Here is a 21604-nt window from a genome sequence, read left to right as displayed (position 1 = left end):
GTTGGAGGGTCTGAGGAAAGAGCGCAGTAACTCAGGGGTTGTGCAGGAAACCAGCACCTATGGGTCGTCCACCCGGGCCCAGGTTGGGGGAACATGCCTGACCTTATGAATTTTAAGATAGTGCAGGTGATATGTAACTGCCTTCTCCTAAGGCCATGCTGACAGGCCATCTAAACAGGAGCCACACAGCTTCCCCAAAAGCAGAAGGCTTAAATGTCTTTATCCACATCAGGAAAATGATTTTGGGCGAGACCTACTTTTAAACTCTAAGATTTTAGACTTTTCATCACTCCGTAGCAATTTCTTAAATGAGAGTGAGTGACCTAGAGGCATCCAGGATAACCTCTGTGACTACAGCTTCCTTAACAGAATAAAGTCTGTGGATCTTAGGTTTTAGGTCATTTTGACCATACTAAGGACTCTCTTGGAAGAACATTACTGGCTTCTCTGTTCTTGAGCATTCCCCAGTGTAACACAGGCATAACAACAACATCCACCTCCTAAGGTTCTGTGAAAATTAAATGAGTCAATGAATGGAAAGTTTTAAAGACCAGTGTTTGGCACATAGTAATTGATGCCTGTGCAATAATTGGTGATGATGACGATGGGGGCTCTGGAACTCATGGGTTCCCACTTCTGGAAATGTCAATTTCTCACGGACACGTGTGCAATAGACAGAATAAGCTCTAGGCATAGCATTGGAGGCCAGGTTCACGTCCTGATTTGCCCCCAAGTCAGCGACGTGACTGTGAATAACTCACTGCACCTCTGTGGCCCTACGTTTTCTCATCTCTTGTCCATTGTGAAGGGGATTCCATCACTGGCTCGCACTGGACAGTTGCATCAAAAGTTCCTTGAGGGATTTGCAAAATATTTCAAAACATAGAAATATACCCCAACCTAGGACATCAGTTATTTCTCCCTTTCCCTCCCTCTCTGTCTCTATACCAACCCCCACCCCCATCATCACTCTCACCAACACACATATACCGCACACACTCCAGGCTGCTGAGAACCACTGGATGATTTCCAGCTAATTTCCAGGATCTCACCCTGTTCCCCCCAGTTCTATGACATGATCAGGTGGAAATTAATCAGGGACCCAAAGAAGGCAAAGTTACCAAGCAATGAACACAGAGCCAAGCTTTGAGAAGTTTGTTGGAGAAAATGGGTCTAAAAGATGTCACAGGCAGACACAGACTCACGGAGAGGAGGGGGAGGCAGAAATGAACACAGTGTTAGGGCCCACAGGCAGATAACAAAGGGTCAGGTGACAGAGGCCACAGAGAAAGGCAGATGGACTGCCCACTTCTGAGTCATTAACTATGGAGGGCCTGGGGAGGAAGACCGGTGAGGCCACTCAGAGTGACCTGTAGAGATCCCCAAAGGCTAACGGGGACATATCTCTTTAACAGAGATTTTACCTTCTTAGGCTCCAGTGTTCTTACCTGTAAACAGCAACAAGCAAACAAAACCCCATAGTGGATGAGGCGGTGCCTGTGGACTCTTTCTGGCTCTGATACTTATGTTGAAGCATTGGAAGAAATAACAGTGAACACATACACAGCACTCACCACAGGCCAGGCACTTTTTAGAGGCTTTGTAAATGTTAGCTCGCTTAATCCCCACAACCCTATGAGGAGGCATGAGTATTGTTACCCTTTTTTAATATACATCACAGAAGAGGAAACTGAGGCCAGGGAGCTGGAGCCAGCGTGAGAAGCCGGGCAGCTCGACTTGCTGGCCTATGCTTGTGGTGCTTCTCCATGGACCCGCTGGCGGGGCTCTCGGTGTGTGGCAGAGGAGGGCAGATGTAGCTCAGGGCCACAAGGAACTGCTGTTCTTTCCTAAAGGAGTATAATGGAAGTGGTTTCGAGGAAGGTTGATCTGCATGGAGACCAGGTTTTAAAGGCTTTGAAATAGACAACCTTTCGCTTAGAGGTTCTGTTTGATCAGCACTGCCTTCTTTCCCTTTTCTGGAGGCCTCCGTGACCTCAAGAGAAGCTCTGGGGCATAGGGGCCTCCCTGGTCAGACACCGTGACCCGGGCTTTACTGTGTGAGGCAAAGCCTGTCAGGTTGCTCGTCTCTCCAAGGAAAGTGCCAAGGACATCCCCCAGGCACGTACGAAGCCTCTACGACTGACAGATGAGTCCGCCCTTGACAAGTGAAGGGCTGGTTATCACACAGCAGAAACCTATAAATTTGGAGCCCTGAGGGGGTGGAGCCTACAAAGTCTAATTGTCACTAAAGCTGTGTGTGTGCGCGCATGGGCATATGCGTGTGTGTCGTTCTTTTAAACTCCTAGGACCTCCAAGTCCTATACTTTCTTCCTGTTCCGTGAGGGCAAGTTCTGGGTCTGTGCATCAGATTTAGTGCCATCACCTAGGACATTCCTTGTGCATAGGAATTGCTTAACAACTGGCTGTTTGAAGGACAGAAGTGGGTGAGGATGAGGACAGCTGCGGTATAGGTCTTGGAGTCCGAATGTGTGAGTGTCCCTTCTGCTTCTCTGTGGAGTGACCTCGGCGAGGCCCTTCCCCTCTTCCACCCTCTCCTCTCAGAGGTCTCAGATGAATGTAAGAACATTTAGGAAACAGTCATTATAATTAGCTCCTACCTTTGCACACATAATCATTAATCTTGCTCCCCTGATCTTACGCAGGGAGGATATCCATATGCCTCACCTATTTTAAGTTGTTTCCTGACCAGCGGTCGGGAAATGCAGCAAATGTAAATGTAGCTTGATGGTTCCGGGCCGGTTCTGGGGGAGAAACCGAAGGTTGTGTCACGGAGCCTAGAGCAGACATGGCCGTCGGGGTGTGACATCTGCCTGGGCTCACGCGGGGAACGACGGCCAGGACGGAAGCTCTCGGAAGGGCAACTAGGAGCCTATGACCAGGGCAAACGCGCCGTGGTTAGTCTCTGTGGAGGCTGGAGCTCATCCCGACGAGAGGGGAGACTGAAAGTCACTGAGGTGAACTAACAGCCCTCCACATCTACCTGCCCTTTAGGAATCTCCACCCCAGAACGCCCTGTCATTTCTCTTGTCTGTCCGCCCTTTCTAGACAAAGGGGAGGCCGAATTCACACCAACGTGTGGTGGAGGACAAGAACAAATCACGCTTTCTGTGCGTGTCTACCAAAGACACCCTCAGATTTATTCAAGAAAACATCTCCTCAATAGAGTTGGCCAATTAACCACTCAAATGGCTTGAAAACCTATTTAATGTCACTGCCTAATCATTTTATGAAATGTCACTGCTCCAACGGGCAAGGATTTTGGCTTTATACCTCACTTTTTATATGCTTCACTCCCTTCCTGAAACAGAGTTTCCTCCCAAATAGGACTGAAATCTTAATGCCTTTCCCCATATATTTGCGCCCCTTGTGTTTGCATAGAATAATGGAATTTCGGCACCGGGCAGGATCCTAGGGATCATCTTACCTCTGAAATCAATTCACTGATGACCAGAGGACGCTCCCAGAGGGAAGTGACTTGCTCCCAAGGGAACCTGTAAGTGGCAAAGCCTACGTAGTTTTATCGATGTGAATCACGTTAAGTGATACCAGAGGATCTGAAGAGGGTAGACCTGGGGGCGGCCGGGTGGCTCAGTTGGTTGAGCGTCCAACTTCAGCTCAGGTCATAATCTCATGGTTTGTGGGTTTGAGCCCCACGTTGGGCTCCGTGCTGACAGTGCAGAGCCTGGAGCTGGCTTCAGATCCTGTGTCTCCCAGTCTCTCCACCCCTCCCCCGCTTATTCTCTCTCTCTCTCTCAAAAATAAATCACCATTAAAAAATGTTTTAAAGCAGGTAGATATTGATCTACCGCTGAAACACCTGATTCCCTCTTGCAGCTCACATCCATTCCTGGCCTCAGCATTTTCATCTGTTAAAAGGGGAAAAAAATCTGGAAGATGAAGTTCAAGTGTAATTTTATCACCTGTGCTTCGTAAGCAGTAACTACCACACAAATATTAAGTGATTTATGCTGGCATTTATTAATGACAATTGTTGACAGAATGAATGATTTTGTTAATTATAATGACACTTTCTATTTCTCCTTCTCTTCTGGACTCTAACAGCAGCTTAGCTTGGCCGTGCCCTCAACTCCTCTGATAAGTGACCTTCCCTCTAGAATAGTTTTCAGAGAGGAAACTCTACTTCTTTAAAAATTTTTCTTTTAATTAGGCTTCACGCCCAGGGTGGAGTGCATTACGGGGCTTGAACTCACAACCCTGAGATCGAGACTAGAGCTGAGATCAAGAGTAGGACGCTTAACCAACCGAGCCACCCAGGAGTCCTGAGGAGACTCTATTCCTATGTCATTTGCCAAGATTTAGCACGTGAGCAGCGGACGCCCCAGATCCTAACTGCTCTGCATATCGACAGGTCCGGGCATAAATGGAGATTGAGATCACCAGGAGAACATGACACTGTCCCCCCCCAGGTCCTCAGCTGGTTGACAGAGTGGTGGAGATACGATTCTCTCCATTTCAAAGGCCGCTCTGCCTGCTTCTCACGTGACTTGGTCTGTACTTGATTTTCTCTATTGGCAAAACCGTAATCCCTTTTATTCACGGCTCGATGAACTTATTTCACTTGTGCCTTTGGTCCAAGGCTAATTTATTATTTGTGTAGGTGTAAAACTCTGTCGTAGGTGTAGTGTAAGTAAATGGAATTATTTGGCTCTCACAAGTACATTTGTATTTTGTTCCTCAAGGAGCTAGCTCAGCCATGACTTTAACAATACTCACGCGGAACATGGAGGTTTACTTACACAGTCAGCTTTAGCATAAAACGACCCTTGGAAGCATTGTGGGGAAGGTGCTAATTGTTTCAACCTGCTGAATATTAGCAATCCCACCAGAAGTCAGGAGAATTGAGATGGTTATAATTTGCTGGACGTTTGCTGTTACAAAATCCCTAGTGATATTATTTGTGGAGCGTAAACAGGAAATGGCCCCAGAGCCCTTCCCCTGAAAGAGCCTAATTCTCGCACAACTGTCAGTGCAGCCGTTACTTTGTCTTTTTTTTTTTTAAAGGTGAGGGAACACAGTCTAGAGATGTTTTAAGAGAAAGTTTTGAAACCGGTTTAAAACTTCTCCCTCTTGAAAAGAGATCTTTTCGTCGGGATGTCTTCAGATGCCGAGGAAAAGCGACGAAGCGGAAGCCGTAGGATTCCAAGGCCAAATGTTTCCCGGGAGCAGTCAGCGCTGCATTCAGGCGATCCTGCTGCACTCAGCAGACTTGGCCCGGCAATCAAAACCATTTGATTCCAAAGCTGATACTCCTAGAAGCAGGCAGGTTCCAGCACATTGTGAGCTCTGAAAAAGCCTAATTACAAAGAATGGCAAGAAGCACACATTGACGGAACGTATCTCCTTTCTTTCAAAGAGCACACGGCCTTTCACACCTGTCCTCAGAAAACTCTTGATTGGCAGGCGAGGTGGCGGCCGCCACTGCCCCCCCCCCCCGGCCCCCCCCCCTCCCCGTGTTAGAGCACAGGGCCCAAGAAGTTCAGGAGCTGAGCCAATGCCACGTGTTGTCCCTGGCTCACCGTGATCCTTCTATAAAACGCACGGAATTGAGTCATCACATAAATTTGAGGACGAACTATGTGTGAGGGCTGGAATTATAAAAGCAAAGACCTGAACTCTGACCTTGAGGGGTGTGTAATCTAGACAGCGGGGGGGATGGAGGTGAGCAGCATCACTCTGCTCAGGAAACTGCCATGCTAGCTTTCTCGCGTGCAGAGAACAACAGATGGTTCTTCCTCAGGGAGCACGGAAACCCCTCACCAGACCAGGCTTTTGCACAGGACGGGAGAGGAGTATTGCCATCTTTTATGTTGTCTGTATTATTTTTTCTATTGCTGTGGAATGAATTGCCACCAACTTTGTGGCATCGAGCAGTACAAATTTACGGTCTCGCAGTTTCTGGGGGTCAGGAATCCGGGTATGGGTCAGCCGGGTCCTCTCGCTCCAGGTCTCACCTGACTGAAATCAAGGTGTCAGTCACGGAAGCGGTGCTTCCCTGGGGCTCCGGGTTTTCTTCCAGGCTCACGTGGCTGTTGGCAGAATTTGTTTTCTTGGGCTATGACTGTCATTCTCATTTTTTTTTTTTTTACTAGCTGTTGACAGGGAATTGCTCTCAGTTCCTAGAGGCGACCCACAGTCCCTTGCTGCATGCCCCCCAATAGGCCATTCACAGTATGGCTGTTTGCCTTCTTCACATCACCAGGAGCTTGTCTCTCTGACACTTCACTTTCTTTTAAGGGTTCTCATTCTCCTGATTAGGTCAGGCCCACCAAGGATACTTTCCCCTTTGAACAACTCAAAATTAAGTGATTAGTAACTGATTAGTAGTATCTGACCATATTCATAGGTCCTGCCTGCACTCAAAGGGAGCAGATTATGCAAGGCGTGCACAGAAGGACATGGAGATTATGTGGGGGAGTGCACAGAAGGACACGGGACCATTTTAGAATCCTGTCTTCCACAGTGTTCTCCCACTGGTCAGTGTGTTTCCACTTCATAGTGTTTGCTGCCTTGGCCTGCAGAGTCAAGTAGCCCCAGTCTCCAAAATGACCCTTCTCCCTTCCCCTCTGTCAACATGCCTTTAAAAACAGAACAGTATTTTATAAGAGGAATTAATCACCAATAGAGTTTCAGATAATGGAGCGAGCCCTTGCTTTTGTATAATCAATGCTTAGCATAGTGTCTTAGGAGTTCCCAATTTATGCTTCTCAAGAAATGAATGTGTGAATGATCAAATGAGAAATATTTTGGGCATCCTCATCGGATTACATCCTGTAAAAACAGGTCCTACCCACCCCCCCCCCCCCATGTGCAAGGCGGACTCCTTTCAGTTTATATCACTTTTCCCCTGATTCAAGAGTAATGCATGCTTATTATAAAACACTCAGGGATTTTTCTTCCTTCTATGATTTTATTTTTTATATTTAACTTTTTAATCCATCTGGAACTAAGTTCCCAATGCGATGTTTAAAATATTCCATCCCCTACCCAATTAGTCTGTAATGTTTTCATATGTATATGTGTATGCTTAGCTCTTGTTGATAATGAGCTCTATTTTTGAGCTGTCTGTTCTATATCATTGATCTGCCCATCCAGTTTGTGTGCCAGCATCACCTATTTTAATGATCAGAATTCTGTGCTATGTTCTGAGACCCAGTAAGGCCAGTGTCACTTCCGTATTCTTCTTTTGGCCTCTGTCTCGACCAGTGCATGAAATGAGGATCTGTCTTGTGGTGGCACCAGCTCTTTAGGTAGGCACAGCCTTCTTGGCAAGGTCTGGACATGGAGCCAGATCTAAGCTCATATTCTGTCTCTGCATCTTCCTAGCGCAACTCCACCGAGTCCTGGTGAGAGGCAAACCTGTAATAATAACACCATTGTAACAAACTTACTGTGAGAATCAACTGGGGCAGCTTCTAAGAATCACCCAGCACAGGGGTGCCTGGGTGGCTCAGTTGTTAAGCGTCTGACTTTGGCTCAGTTGTTAAGCGTCTGACTTGGCTAAGACTTTGGCTGATCTTGCAGTTTGTGGGTTCGAGCCCCATGTCGGGCTCTGTGCTGACAGCTCAGAGCCAGCCTGGAGCCTGCTTCAGATTCTGTCTCCCTCTCTCTGCCCCTCCCCTGCTTGCGCTTTGTCTGTCTGTCTGTCTGTCTCTCTCTCTCTCTCTCTCTCAAAAATAAACATTAAAAAAAATTTTTTTTAAAGAATCACCCAGGAGCACATAGTAGGTGGTCAGTACCTCCTAGCTGGGGTGGAGGAGTGAGTCTGAAGGTGCATATTCTCATGCATCTTTCCAAGAGGAGGCCACAACCCTCCTGAAAGCATCCTGTACAAATGCTGAGGCTCGGGTCTCTCACACTCAGGCCAGCCTTTAGGCTCTGTGTATCCAGGATTCATGCTTGGCCCCGCCTCCCGGAAGCCTCTTCAGGGCTCACACCGGTCCAAGGGAAGTCTGGTGGTTTTGTTGAACTGGAGCCATTGCAGACAACACTGGGGACTCTGGAAGGGGGCGTGAATCAGATGCTGAAGGCTACTTTGTCTGCCCTTACAGGGCTCTGGAAGCACCAGAGAATTAACATCCTTGTTTCATCCCCAAGGAAGGAGCCTGTCTCCTTGGTTTTGGCAGCCAGAGAAAGTCCTCAAGGCCACAGATTACAGGTCCTGGGGGGTGGGGTTAGAAGGCATCCTAGCACATTCTAGCACTGAAGTGCTCTTGGCGAGGGGAGACGGCATGTGCTGTTCAAGATCTGAGGGACAAATGCAATTGTAAGGACCTCCATAGGATCGAATCAGTCCTCTGTGTCTGCCCAAAGGTTTGTAAAGATGACTGTTTATTCTTAGACAAGGTGCAGGCGCTGGAGATCGAAGGCCATATGAAATATGAGGAGTCACAGGCAGTCAGGAGTTTTGAAGGCCAGAATCTTCTTGCCTGGCCCCTTCCCTTCTACTCAGAGAAGGCCGGGCATATGCTCATTCACTCCTTCAAGGAGGGTCTCTAAACACCAGCTGTCTGCTCTCGGGACCTGGGACAGAAGAATACACAGCCCTGCCATCAGGGAGCTCCCATGCCCTGTGGAGACAGAACTACAGGCCTCGTGTGTACTCAGATCTGCTCTCTGATGGTAGGCGATCCGATTTCCTGCTCTAACGCCATTCCTGCGCGGCCTTCAGTAAGAGGGATCGGATCCTGAAGGCTGGAAGGAGTCTTAGATATTATCTCATCAAGCCCCTTTATTTTCTGTAGGAGAAAACTACAGCCAGAGAAGGGGAGTGATTTGTTCAAGTTCACCCAGCTTCCCAGCAACGACGGGACCTCCCTACCTCTGTGCCGCACGCTTGGCTGCCCGAGAAGTGGGGTCTCCGTTCACCTGGCCTCAAGCTTTTCGAGGCAGTGGGGACGCTGTGGGCCTGCGACGGACCCCCAGCGAACATTCTGAGGGAGGGAGACAGAAGCAGAGGGCGTTGAGTCAACACAGGAAGGGAAGCAACTTCCTGGAACGGCTGGGCAGACCTCCAGGGTTCACAAATGTTTCTTCCTTCCCTCTTTATCTCCCTAACCCTCACCCTCACATGTGTGAAAATGAGGACGGCGGTCTTCCCCCTAGGATTGTTTTAAGGATCCAAGGGAACACGTGCCTCGAGCACTTTGCCCAGTGCCTGCGATGAAGAGGTGTCGTTAGCATAAGGGGGTTCCTGACGTGCGAGGCGCACAGGCCCGTGCGGGCTGAGACCAGGGTGTCCAACTGACATCGCCGTGTCGGACTTTTCTAGTTCCAGGAGCCCTGGAGGAGCGGCACAGAGCGGGGGAGCGTGGCGAGAGAATGAAGAAACCAACCGCCCGGGAGAAGCATGAGGCGGCAGTGCGGCACTCGGCTTAGAGGGCTCGGGCGGGCGGCGGCCCCATGGGCAACCCTGCTGGCGCTGGGCCTCCCAGGCTGGGTGCTGGCGGTCTCGGCCACGGCCGCCGCCGCCGCGCTCCCCGAGCAGCATGCCCCCTCCGCCGGCCAGCCGCCCCTGGACTGGCTCCTCACCGACCGCGGCCCCTTCCACCGCGCCCAGGAGTATGCCGACTTCATGGAGCGCTACCGCCAGGGTTTCACCACCAGGTACAGGATCTACAGGTGAGTGGGGCCCGGCGGGTCAGGACCCGAGCCAGGCAGCACCCCCGCGCCCCCCCCCCCCCCCCCCCCCCCGCCCACCGTCCGGAGCTGCAGGTGCTGTGCCAGCTCCCCGTGCCCCCAGACTGAACTGGGGGAGAGGGCGGGGGAGCAGCCGGCAGGGAAAATAAGCCTCCCATGTTGGTTTTTAAAAAAAGAAAGAAGAAAACACATACAAGCTGGAAAACCTGCTGATGCCTCCTGGGGAACTGAGCAAAAGGGTTTCTATTTATAGGCTGTGCTGCTTATAAATTGAGGACAAACCAGGCAGCATGGAGTCAGCGTGTGGCCCGTGCTGCCGCAGGAGGTCAGAGTCAAACGCTGGGGCCGGGTTTTAACTAATGGGTTAGATACTTTCATGAGTTGTAATTACCTAGACATGCAAATGAAGGAAGGGCAGCTCCAGCTCCTGCCTTCGAGGTCGGGGGAGATCTTCCAGGTCAGGGGGCAAGTCTGCCCTCATCCTTGTCCCCACCACAGCCGCGGCTGGCCTTGTGCGTGGACAAGGGCTATGTCTTCTTGGCCCTTTAGGCCCATCCTGGGGAGCGTCGGAGCTGAAAGTCAGCCATGAGGCTGGCCGGGCTCATCTGATGAGGGATGAGCCTGGCTACTGGACCAAGCACGTCAAAAATAGAAGGGTTCTCAAAATCCTCACCTTGGGTGACCCAGCCAGCCTCAGGGCTCCCACGAGTGCATCTCTGAATAAAAACTTCCCCTTCATCCCTCTGCCCACTCACCCTGTTGTCACCGCTCTTTTGTCCTCTTCACCTTGCCCGTGGCCTTCAGACAGCCCTGGGAGCTTTGCTGAAAGTTTTTTCTTTTATCAAAGACATCTATTTTTCCAATTACAAATTAGTTTCTAATGCAACAGAAAGAGAGAAAATAGGAAAAAGCACAAAAAGAAATAAAACCAGAACGTCCCTTGTTCCTTTAGCAACTAGAGGTTGCTATTGTTAACCGTTTGGCACATGCATTTCTAGTCATATGAACATACTGAAATTTTTGGCCCCCTTGCTAGATCTTGCACTTTTCATGGCTTATGCACACGAGTTCATTCAATCCTTACAACAGTCCTATATTGGAAGGACAGTTATTATCCGCTTTTTACAAATGAGCTCATTGAGGTCCAGAGAAGTTAAGGAACTTGAGGAAGGGCACACAGCTAGTAAGGGTGGAGCCAGGATTAGCTTCCTTGTAGCCAGACTCCAGAATCTGGGTTCTTACAATATATTTAGAGACATTTTTCTGTTTCTGGGAGTTTTTTAAAGTTTCTGCGATAACTATGCAGTCTGTGGAGGCTAGTATAAGGTCTCAGAAATAAGGTTTCAGGGTATTCATCCCTGGAAGGTTCCCAAATGGTAAGAGCAGCCATTTATAGAAGCTGTTCTCCTGGGTTCCCACACGTGGATGCAGAGGAAGGGACAAGATCAGGCATTTGAGGGGCTGGTACAGACAGAGAAAGTCCGCTCTCAGGAGCAACCCACCCAGCTCTCCTTTCAGACCCTTTCTCTTTCTTCCATTGTGCTTGGATCCGGTCTGGTCTTGGACGGGATTTCAGTTCACACTCTGCTTCAGTGGCTCTGGTCCGCGCCATCCTCTAAAGACTACGGAAAAAATTTGCTGGGGCCACTGAGGCAGAATGCCGCCAACTCAGGCTGGGAGAGGCAGAGTTAACGCCGGCTCAGGTGAAGGTAAATGGGCAGAAGAGTTTGACTTGATGTTCAGCAAATGTACAAGAAACTGAACATATGCATCCCCCCACAAATTTTCTATAAAGTAAATTCAGAATAATGATTCTCTTTATTAAAGAATTTTTTTTTCCCATCCTCAGAGACTGGGAGAGAGAGAGAGAGAGAGAGAGAGAGAGAGAGAGAAAATTCACCCTAGAATGTATTTAAGCAGCAAATCCCTCCAGTCCAGGAAAACAAGATTTAATTTACCTTAGACTTTTCAGTTCATCCCAATCTTTTAGAAGCACTTTTTTTTTTTTTAAGTATATTGGAACTGAAATGTTAGGCTGGGAATCCCAACACCACCATCCACTTCAAAGGGCTATAGAAACTGGAGTGAATAAACTATCACTTCTCCCTGAGTAGGTTTTTCTTCTCATTGAGTCCCAGCCCCAAGCCTGGCAGTCGCTGGATGCTTGGGCGGGAGCTCCGAGCTGGCCCGTGGGGAGTGTCTGTAATCACTTCTGCACCATCAACCGTTCTATCAGCTGGCAATGGTTTTCTGATCACTTAATGTGACAAGCTCTTACACTGTGCCATTCTGTTTCTCTGGGGTCAGTTATTGCACATGAACCTGTACTTGGGGAAACAGTAACCAGTCATTCTGACAGGAATGCGGCATTCTGATGGGTGACCCTTTGGTGGGGCGAAGAGAGAATGGTCACACACGGCTGCTCCAGGAGCATTCTGGGAGTTTTGCCTTTAGTTATTAAGCAAAATGGTGGATCCATGGATACTGTTGTAGGGATCTACATTACTCCTGTGGGAATTCATTTTGAGCCCTTCCTCTTTTGTCTCCAGTGGCAATTCTCTCTGGCAAATTCAAGATGTTGCTTACTTTGACTAAAGTGGTCGCAGAAAACTGGTAAAATATACATTGAGGGTCGTCCCCAGTGACCTGAAGGGCATTTTGTCTAGAAGGGCAGAGAGAGAAGATGCTTACAGAAAACATCAGTTCTGTGGTGAAATCCTGGGTTTCAAATGGCATTAGTGTTTTATTTGTTTCTTGAAGAAAGTTTTCAGGAGGTAGAAATCAGATGGTATCCACATGTGCCTTCCGTAGAAGAAAGGAGATGAACTGTGGTGTGGGAAGAAGAAGATCTCCCAATGTGGCTAGAATGTTTGGTGCAGAGGCCATGAAGCTCTCTCACACAATGAGAGAGAGGCCCTCCTTCTCTTGTGTGTAAACAGATCATAACTGGCAAAAAGCAAGTTTCTAATATTAAGCTCTGAATCCCATCTATTCTTACGTGGATATCAGAGTGTGCTCTCCCTTTGAGAAGATGCCTGGTTGTTCTAGAATAGCTTTGGCCTCTAACCGTGGGCCCCTGGAGATTGTTGCCCTGTCTGTTTCAAGTTTGTATTCATGTAGGCATAGATGCTTCAGAGTGAAAGTTCTGGAGCCAGATGACCCGGGTTCTAATCCTGGAGCTGCAGCTTACTAGCTGTCTATTGTTGGGGAAACTGTATAATTGCTTTGTTTCCCAATGTCCTTATTTATAAAACCAGGACAATAATAGTTGTCTACCTAAAAGATTGATGTGAAAATTAAGTTAGTTAATTCATGTTAAGCACCTAGAACAGTATTTAATGAATATTCCCTATTATTAGATTGTCCTCAACAAATATTAGCCAATGAAAGAATGGTAATGAGGTAAGAGCCATGGGTGCTTTGTGATAATGTCTGCTGAAGTCTGTCCACATTCAACAGACTATATGACGAGGAGGGGGGAAAAAGCATATTAACCTTTATCCTTCAATCTCTCTCTCTTTGGGAGAGGAAACCAACCAAAGGATGAATGAATCATCTCTGGGGCACACGCTCACTGGTCCCCACAGGTAAAAATCTTTCTCCTACAGTCAGGGCTTGTTAACTGAGCAGGCCTTCCTCAGGACATCCTACAGAAGCCAGTCACTGCCAACTTCTTGTCCCCAGGGACAAAACGAGCAATCTCGGCATGGCACGGTTATGAGAAGAAAGACAATGGGCTTGGCCATGATACCGAACTTGGGGCAAGCTTTTAAATGCCATTAATCAACCTCTCCCCATGTCTTCCAGCCCTGTTAGATCAAGATCTGAGCAATCAGCCCATTTCTCAGACTCTGTCCCTTAACAGGCTAGTCGTAAGAGCTAGAGGAGCAGAGCTCTTGTCTCCAATTCCATCTGTGACCTCCGTGCCCCCTCCCTTGCTTGACTCCATAGCCCCCACTAGAAATACACATAAGTGCCCCACCTCTCACAGCAGCCCTGTGAGGCAGATGGGGGCTGTTAGGGTCCAAAGCAGTGAGATGGACTTGTTCAAGGTCACAGCCAGAAATAGCACCCAGGGCTCCTGACTTCAGGTCTCCTGCCCATTACTCTAGCCCATGCCACTTCCCTCTGACTGGTAAGTGCATCTTCATTATACCACGCAACCTAATCAGGCACCTAAATTGAGCTGATGCAAATGTAAATATGGTTTCTCGAAACACTCTAGCGGTAATGTTCCATTCTCCCCTTGCTACAAATCAAAGTAATGAGCAGTCTGGTTTTTTTTTTTTTTTCTTTTTGTATTAAAGCTTTAATAGAGAGATAATCATGGGATTGGAAAAAATCCAAGCCACTATGATGAAACGCTTGAAACTCGGAAAGAATAAATTAAAATTAAGAGAGAAAAGTTAGAAATCATACAGAACAATGAGCATAATATGGTGGTTGGGAGGAAAGCAAAACTAGGTATAATTCCAAATTATTGATCTTAGTTAGTCATTATTGCCTCCATTTCTATCTGCTGCTTGTTTAGGAAGGAAGGGTCTGGGGCTACATTAGAAGCCTTTGGGGAGAAAAATGAACAAACAAAAAAGAAAGAAATTAAATAGGTGTCATCATTGACAAAAAGGATATTATACTTTCATCATATTCTGGGCAAATTTTGCAGATTTTGAGAACCAAAGTAGAACAAAGCTGGAAAACGAGAGAGGGGAGTGGTACCCAAAGGTAGGTAGCATTGAGGCAGGAATGCATTTTTAGCAGGTGCATCTGGAAATATCCAACCGGGCAAGCAGGGACAGAACCGGATGATGTGGTGAGTTAGGGCAGTGAAGGCAAAGAACTTTTCAGTAGACACCAGAGCAACAACCCTAAGAAAAGACAATCTTTGTGCAATTCATCAGGATGAAAAATAAGATTTGGCAATAGCTCACATGTGAAGGAAGTGAGAAACAGGAACAATCAAATGTTTGATCCGTGCTGCTCCAAGCGTGCCTGGTGCACCTGCAGCATCTGTGATAACGTGAGAGCTTGTAAACAGTACGGGATCCCGGGCCTCACCCCAGACCTACAGAGTCAGAATATGCATTTTAACAAGAGCCCCAGACGAACAGTATGACATGAAAGCTTAAGAAGTACCATATCTGATTGCGCTAAGAGCTTGGGAGGTAGAGAGAAGAGCAGGATTGAGCAGGGTGGAGAAGGACAGAAGCCTCCGTGGTGAGGCAGCATCCCCCACGATGCGTTAATATTTACTGGAGATGTTACAAATGAAACAGAATAGTAGTCGAGGGAGGTTAAGTTCAGGAATTATTAGTGCCAAGGCCCATGAATGTGTAAGAATAGATCCAGCAGCTGGGAGAAAAGTTTAAAAGCAGAAAAGGCTGGAGGGCCTAGAAGCAGCCTGTGGGTGCCTCCCGGGAGATGGAGAGGTGAGGAATCGGAAAGCAGCTGTGGAAGCAATCACACAGGAGGAGCTCCAGAGCTGATTTATCATCCGGACCACGTCTCACGGACTAACAAATACTGATTTGGATAAACAGCGAACCCTGGGAGAGGCACCATCTCCAATTAAGAGATCACAATCCACATAAATAAACGGCAACCAAAGGCAACCTCAGGCTGCCTGGGTAAATCCCAGTGATTTCCGAGGCGTTCATTACAGCAACTGAGGTAGAGACGGGCTGTGTTATCATGCAGCTTCAGGGCACCACGAGGGAGGCCGTGCTTCTCAGGTGGATGGGACAGGCAGGAAGAAGGGGAGCTCTTCTGGAGAGAGGACCTCACCCAAGTGAACTGGTTGATCTCTCAACTTCTCACTGGATCTATATTTTGACAAGGGAGCTGGGTTGGAAGGAGAGAAATGAATGGTCTACAAACTAGAAAAAGACACACAAATCAGAGCAAAATTAGAGGCAAGGTGGCAACGATGAGCCTCTAGATCTGGTAACAGGTGCTATTTTTCTGTTCACAGGTGAGGCGTCAGGAAAGGGACAGAACAAAACAGAGTTTACTTTAACCAAGAGTTTGGTGCTAGCTAAAGGTACAGCACCTCTGACATATAGGATCTAATCTGGGCTGTGGACCCAGATTAAGGAATGAGCCTTTTCCTCACCCAAGGAATTTCCTTCCCGAAATGTCTGGAAGGCCCCCGAATCGGGTGTTGCATAGCCTCATCCTCAGACGGCAGGGTCCTGTCTCCGACTGTGACGTGGAAACATACTACACAATGCCACAGACATATACGAAGCTTCCACTGTGTAGAAATAACTGAATGAGAAAGTGTTCTGCTCTCTTGGAGCAAGAAGAAACAGCACATAAATAATTGCAATTTAAGAGCATTACACAGAGCAAAATTCGTTCAATCAGTATTTTAAAGGGATGACTCTGTGCTTGTGCTTCTACAAGATTGCGATCGTACACCATGACAAGGAAGGACACCGTTCTTGATCTGATGGAACTTACAGATAAGTATGTTTGGAGAACTCTGCACAGAAAGGTCAAGGAAAGCTGGAATCAAAGGGAAAGTATAGACCAAACTCTGATGAATGAGAGGAAACTGTCCAGGTGGAGAGCTGGGGGAATGGTGTGGTGGGCACGGGAGCAGTGTAGCCAACGTCCTGGGAGCACAAATTGTGGTTTAGAAACTAGGCAGCCAGGCGCAGGTATTTAATGTAGATGTCAAGAAGCATGTGACTGTGTCTCTCCTTCACCTGCTCTGTGACACTATGTTATTTCTGCCGTGACTTGTCCCTCCGAAATGCCAAAAGGGCCTCTTAGGCACTGGCTTCTTCCAGGGTTCAATTTCAAAACACTCGCACCTGGAGGGGCACGGATTACTCATGTATTAGAGACGAGTAAAAATGAAGTAGAGTAATTGTATATCCAGAGAAGGTAGAGCCAAATGCAATTCCTTCCATTTCTACCTTAGAAAAAAGGGATGTGAATGCTCCCCTGGTGAAAAAATGGTAAGCAGTGCTTTAAGGCCCAGTAAAGCTACTAGTTCATCTGAAAATCCTGCATCATTTATGCTTAAAAAAATCAAATTCAGGTTAAGTTTACCACACTGCGTATTTGCTCACTCGGTCCTCTTACAAGTATTTATGGAGAGTCTCCTTTGGGCAAAACATGATTCTGGGTATGATGGCAGGCTACAAAAGAGAGAAACCAGGGTTCTGCTGATTTCTAGGAGTTCATCGGTCCAGTTTGAATGACAGTCCACACACTGGAGAACATGTTGGAAGGTTGCATCTCATGCTGGGGAGAAGACGACATTTAGTACATTCTCGATGATTGATGGACAGATTTGGCCCACGGATGCTGTGTCAGAGTGAATTCTCGGGATGCCAGTTCCAGTTTCCCCAAGGGCAAAACGACTCTCGTCCCAAATGTTTTTATGTCTTTGAGGGCTATACCCAGGTTGTCCACCCTGGCTTGAAACAAGATTACAAAGATGGTCTGTGAAGAGAAAATGTAAAAATAAATATGTGCAAGAAATGAAGGGAAAAAATCCAGGATGGCCAAGGGGAGAAAAGCAAGATCAGTTTTGTTTTCAGAGGAGATTTAGTAGTGAGATCTTGAGTCAGTCGGGCAGAGAAAAAGAGGATTAATTTTTGCTTCGAGAAATAATTAATTTTATTCATGAATGAATTGCTGCTTAGAGCCGTGTGTGTGAGTGAGGTAGGCTTCATCTAGAAACCATCACGACACAGATGCTGGCAGACAGGGACACTGGCTCATCATGTGGTCTTTTCCTTTTCTTTTTCTTTTTTTATTTTTTCTCCTCAAGAGAAGAGCTTTTTCTGGGTCAGGGATTCTCATTTTTTTTTCTTTATTCCGCTTCTGCCACATTTATCCTACCTCAGGGCTTCCCACATCTCCCACAAGAAAATTATTTCAGTCCCGTGTTGCTTAGAACAGTGAATGGCACGTGGCAGGGCATTTATTCATTCAGCACATATTTCCTGAGCATGTGAGTATTCTGGCCACTCCACAAGTGCTGGGGACACAGCGATGAAAGAGACGTGGCCCAGGCCTCAGGGGGCTCTGCCCTCAAGGAAGATTCACCGGAGCAGGTGGCTGGAGGTGGGGAGGTCTCTGAAGCGGCACAGGGTGCTGCGTGTGGGGAGTGTGGTTCCCACACCAATCCTCCACCTCTTCCAGGATTAGAAGCAGGTGAGTGTACTCACAAGGTGCTGAGGGCAAGTAGAACACATTTATTACCACCAAGCTGGGTGAGAGATGGTCTGGACCTGAGTCAGAGGCAGGGTTCCTATCCCCACCATCCATCCCTGACTCAAAGTAGAGCCAACTGGAGCCCGCTGGTGACCTTGGCTGGACTGATCTGCCCAATCCTAGGCAAAGCCACTGGAGGAGGCATCGCTGGATACTGTGGATGGGCCAGCTCTGGTGGAGCTCCGCAAGAGCTGACGGTGAGAAGGGGGAAGCTCTCAGAGGGACTGTCGATTGGAGGGCATAGGTGACGGAGGGACAAGAACTGTTTGTGAGCAGAGATCTCAGGGCATCGACCACACCGTGATGAGTGTGAGCCATAGGATAGCTGGCTCGTACCAACCTCCCCGATTTCCCCATGGGATTAGGTGGGTAGGGGGCAAAGAAAAGAGATTGTTCTGAGAGTGCAGACATTGGGCAAAATTTCTATTTAATTTTGGAAAGAAAGCAAGATATTCTATTATTAAATATTAATGTTAATAAATAATAACTGTAGAATTATATATATAACTATATATATAGTACAATTATCCTAATGAGAAACCTACAAGGGAGATGCTATCTGTATACATATATTACAGATGAAGACACTACGTTTTACAGGATGTCATGCATCTGGTAAGAGGAAGAGCCAGAACTCAAGCCACACAATAGAAGATCTAACTGTTAAATATTATTGAATCAAATGCATAATTTTAGCCTGGGATTCTTTTTTTTAAACAGTTATTTATTTATTATTTTTTAATATTTATTTTAGATAGAGAATCAGAGCATGAGCAGGGGAGGGGCAGAGAGAGAAGGAGACAGGCTCCGAAGCAGGCTCCAGGCTCTCAGCTGTCAGCACAGAGCCCAACGCAGGGCTTGAACTCACGAACCATGAGATCATGACCTTATCTGAAGCCAGATGCTTAACCAACTGAGCCACTCAGCGGCGCCTATTATTATTACTTTTTAATATAATTTATTGTCAAATTAGCTAACATACAGTGTATACAGTATGCTCTTGGCTTTAGGAGTAGATTCCCATGATTCATTGCTTACATACAACACCCAGTGCTCATCCCAACAAGTGCCCTCCTCAGTGCCCATCACCCATTTTCCCCTTTCTCCTACCCTCACCCCCCCCACCATCAACCCTTAGTTTGTTCTCTGTATTTAAGAATCTATTATGGTTTGCCTCCCTCTCTGTTTAAAACTGTTTTCCTCTTCCCTTACCCCATGGTATTCTGTTAACTTTCTCAAATTCCACATATGAGTGAAAACACAGGATATCTCTTTCTCTGACTGATTTATTTCACTTAGCATAATACCCTCCATTTCCATCCACATTGTTGCAAATGGCAAGGTTTCATTCTTTCTCACCTCCAATTAGTATTCCATTGTGTATATACACCACATCTTCTTTATCAATTCATCAGTTGGTAGACATTTGGCTCTTTCCATAATTTGGCTATTGTTGATAGTGGTGCTATAAACACTGGGGTGCATGTGCCCTTCTGAATCAGCTCTCCTTTATCCTTTGGATAAATTCCTACTAGTGCTATTGTTGGGTCATAGGGTAGTTCTATTTTAAATTTTTTGTAGAACCTCAACACTGTTCCAGAGTGGCTGCACCAGTTTGCATTTTCACCAACAGTGCAAGAGGGTTTCCATTTCTCCACATCCTCACCAACATCTGTTGTTTCCTGAGTTGTTAATGTTAGCCATTCTGACTGGTGTGATGTGGTATCTCAGTGTGGTTTTGAATTGTGTTTCCATGATGATAAATAATGTTGAGCATCTTTTCATGTGTCTGTTGGCCATCTGGATGTCTTCTTTGGGAAAGTGTCTATTCATGTCTTTTGCCCATGTCTTCACTGGGTTATTTGTTTTTCGGGTGTTGAGTTTGGTAAGTTTATTATAGATTTTGGACATTAACCTTTATACCATATGTCATTTGCAAATATCTTCTCCCATTCCATCAGTAGCCTTTTAGTTTTGTTGATTGTTTCCTTTGCAGTGCAGAAGCTTTTTATCTTGATGAGGTCCCAATAGTTCATTTTTGCTTTTATTTCCCTTGCCTTCAGAGATGTATCAAGTAAGAAGTTGCTGCAGCTGAGTCAAAGAGGTTGTTGCCTGTTTTCTCCTCTAGGGTTGTGATGTTTTTCTGTCTCACATTTAGGTCTTTTATCTATTTTGAGTTTTTTTTGTGTGTGTATGGTATAAGAAAGTGGTCCAGTTTCATTCTTCTGCATGTTGCTGTCCAGTTCTCCCAGCACCATTTGCTGAAAAGACTGTATTCCATTGCATACTCTTTCCTGCTTTGTCAAAGAGTAGTTGGTCATACATTTGTGGGTCCAATTCTGGGTTCTCTATTCTTTTCCTTTGGTCTTTGTGTCTGTTTTTGTGACAATACCATACTGTCTTCATGATTACAGCTTTGTCGTAGAGGATGAAGTCTGCGATTGTGATGCCTCCTGCTTTGATTTTCTTTTTCTACATTACTTTGACTATTTGGGATATTTTGTGGTTCCATACAAATTTTAGGTTTGTTTGTTCTAGCTCTGCGAAGAATGCTGGTGCAATTTTGATTGGGATTGCATTGAATGTGTAGAATGCTTTGGGTGGTATTGACATTTTAACAGTATTTGTTCTTCTAATCCATGAGCATGGAATGTTTTTCCATTTCTTTGTGTCTTCTTCAATTTCTTTCATAAGTTTTCCATACTTTTCAGCATACAGATCTTTTCCATCTTCGGTTAGGTTTATTCCTAGGTATTTTATGGTTCTTGGTGCAATTGTAAATGGGATCGATTTCTTGATTTCTCTTCCTGTTGCTTCATTGTTGGTGTATAGAAATGCAACTGATTTCCGTAATTGATTTTGTATCCTGCAACTTTGCTAAATGCATGTGTCCATTCTAGCAGCTTTTTGGTGGAGTCTTTCAGGTTTTCCATATAGAGTGTCATGTCATCTGTGAAAAGTGAATGTTTGACTTCTTCTTTGCCCCACTTTGGATGTCTTTTATTTCATTTTGTTGTCTGATTGCTGAGGCTAGGACTTCCAACGCTATGTTAAACAACAGTGGTGAGAGTGGATATCCCTGTCATGTTCCTGATCTCAGGGGGAAAGTTCTGTTTTTCCCCATTGAAGATGATATTAACTGGGCTTTTCATATATGGCCTTTTTGATGTTAAGGTATGTTCCTTCTATCCCGACATCTTGAGGTATTTTATTAAGAAAGGATGCTGCATTTTGTCAAATGCTTTTTCTGCATCTATTAACAGGATCATATGGTTCTTATCCTTTCTTTTATTAATGTGATGAATCACATTGATTGATTTATGAATATTGAACCAGCCCTGTAGCCCAGGAATGAATCCCACCTGATCATGGTGAGTAACTCTTTTAATATACTGCTGAGTTTGATTTGCTAGTATCTTGTTGAGAATTTTTTTTTATTTTTTTAAATTTACATCCAAATTAGTTAGCATATAGTGCAACAATGATTTCAGGAGTAGATTCCTTAATTCCCCTTACCCATTTAGTCCATCCCCTCTCCCACCCTCTCCAGTAACCCTCTGTTTGTTCTCCATATTTAAGAGTCTCTTATGTTTTGTCCCCCTCCCTGTTTTTATATTATTTTTGCTTCCCTTCCCTTATGTTCATGTTTTTTGTATCTTAAAGTCCTCATATGAGTGAAGTCATATGATATTTG

At 46.3% G+C, this 21604-nt stretch overlaps 1 protein-coding gene across 3 annotated transcripts in view; it reads left to right on the top strand.

The window, feature by feature from the left end:
- The window catches only part of BRINP2 (BMP/retinoic acid inducible neural specific 2), a 128018-nt gene that overhangs the window by 54396 nt on the left and 52018 nt on the right, over window positions 1-21604 (top strand). For all 3 annotated transcript variants that reach the window (XM_019425702.2, XM_053909248.1, XM_053909247.1), the window contains exon 2: window positions 9311-9660. In XM_019425702.2, the coding sequence (XP_019281247.2) occupies window positions 9389-9660 (272 nt within the window). In that variant the 5' untranslated portion in view covers window positions 9311-9388. The remainder of the gene's footprint in view (window positions 1-9310; window positions 9661-21604) is intronic.

This window comes from Panthera pardus, unplaced genomic scaffold (genome assembly GCF_024362965.1).
Source record: "Panthera pardus isolate Hobbes unplaced genomic scaffold, ASM2436296v1 HiC_scaffold_21, whole genome shotgun sequence".
NCBI classification, from domain to species: Eukaryota; Metazoa; Chordata; class Mammalia; order Carnivora; family Felidae; genus Panthera; species Panthera pardus.
Note: the sequence above shows the minus strand (reverse complement) of the source record. Positions and strands in the feature narration are given on the sequence as shown.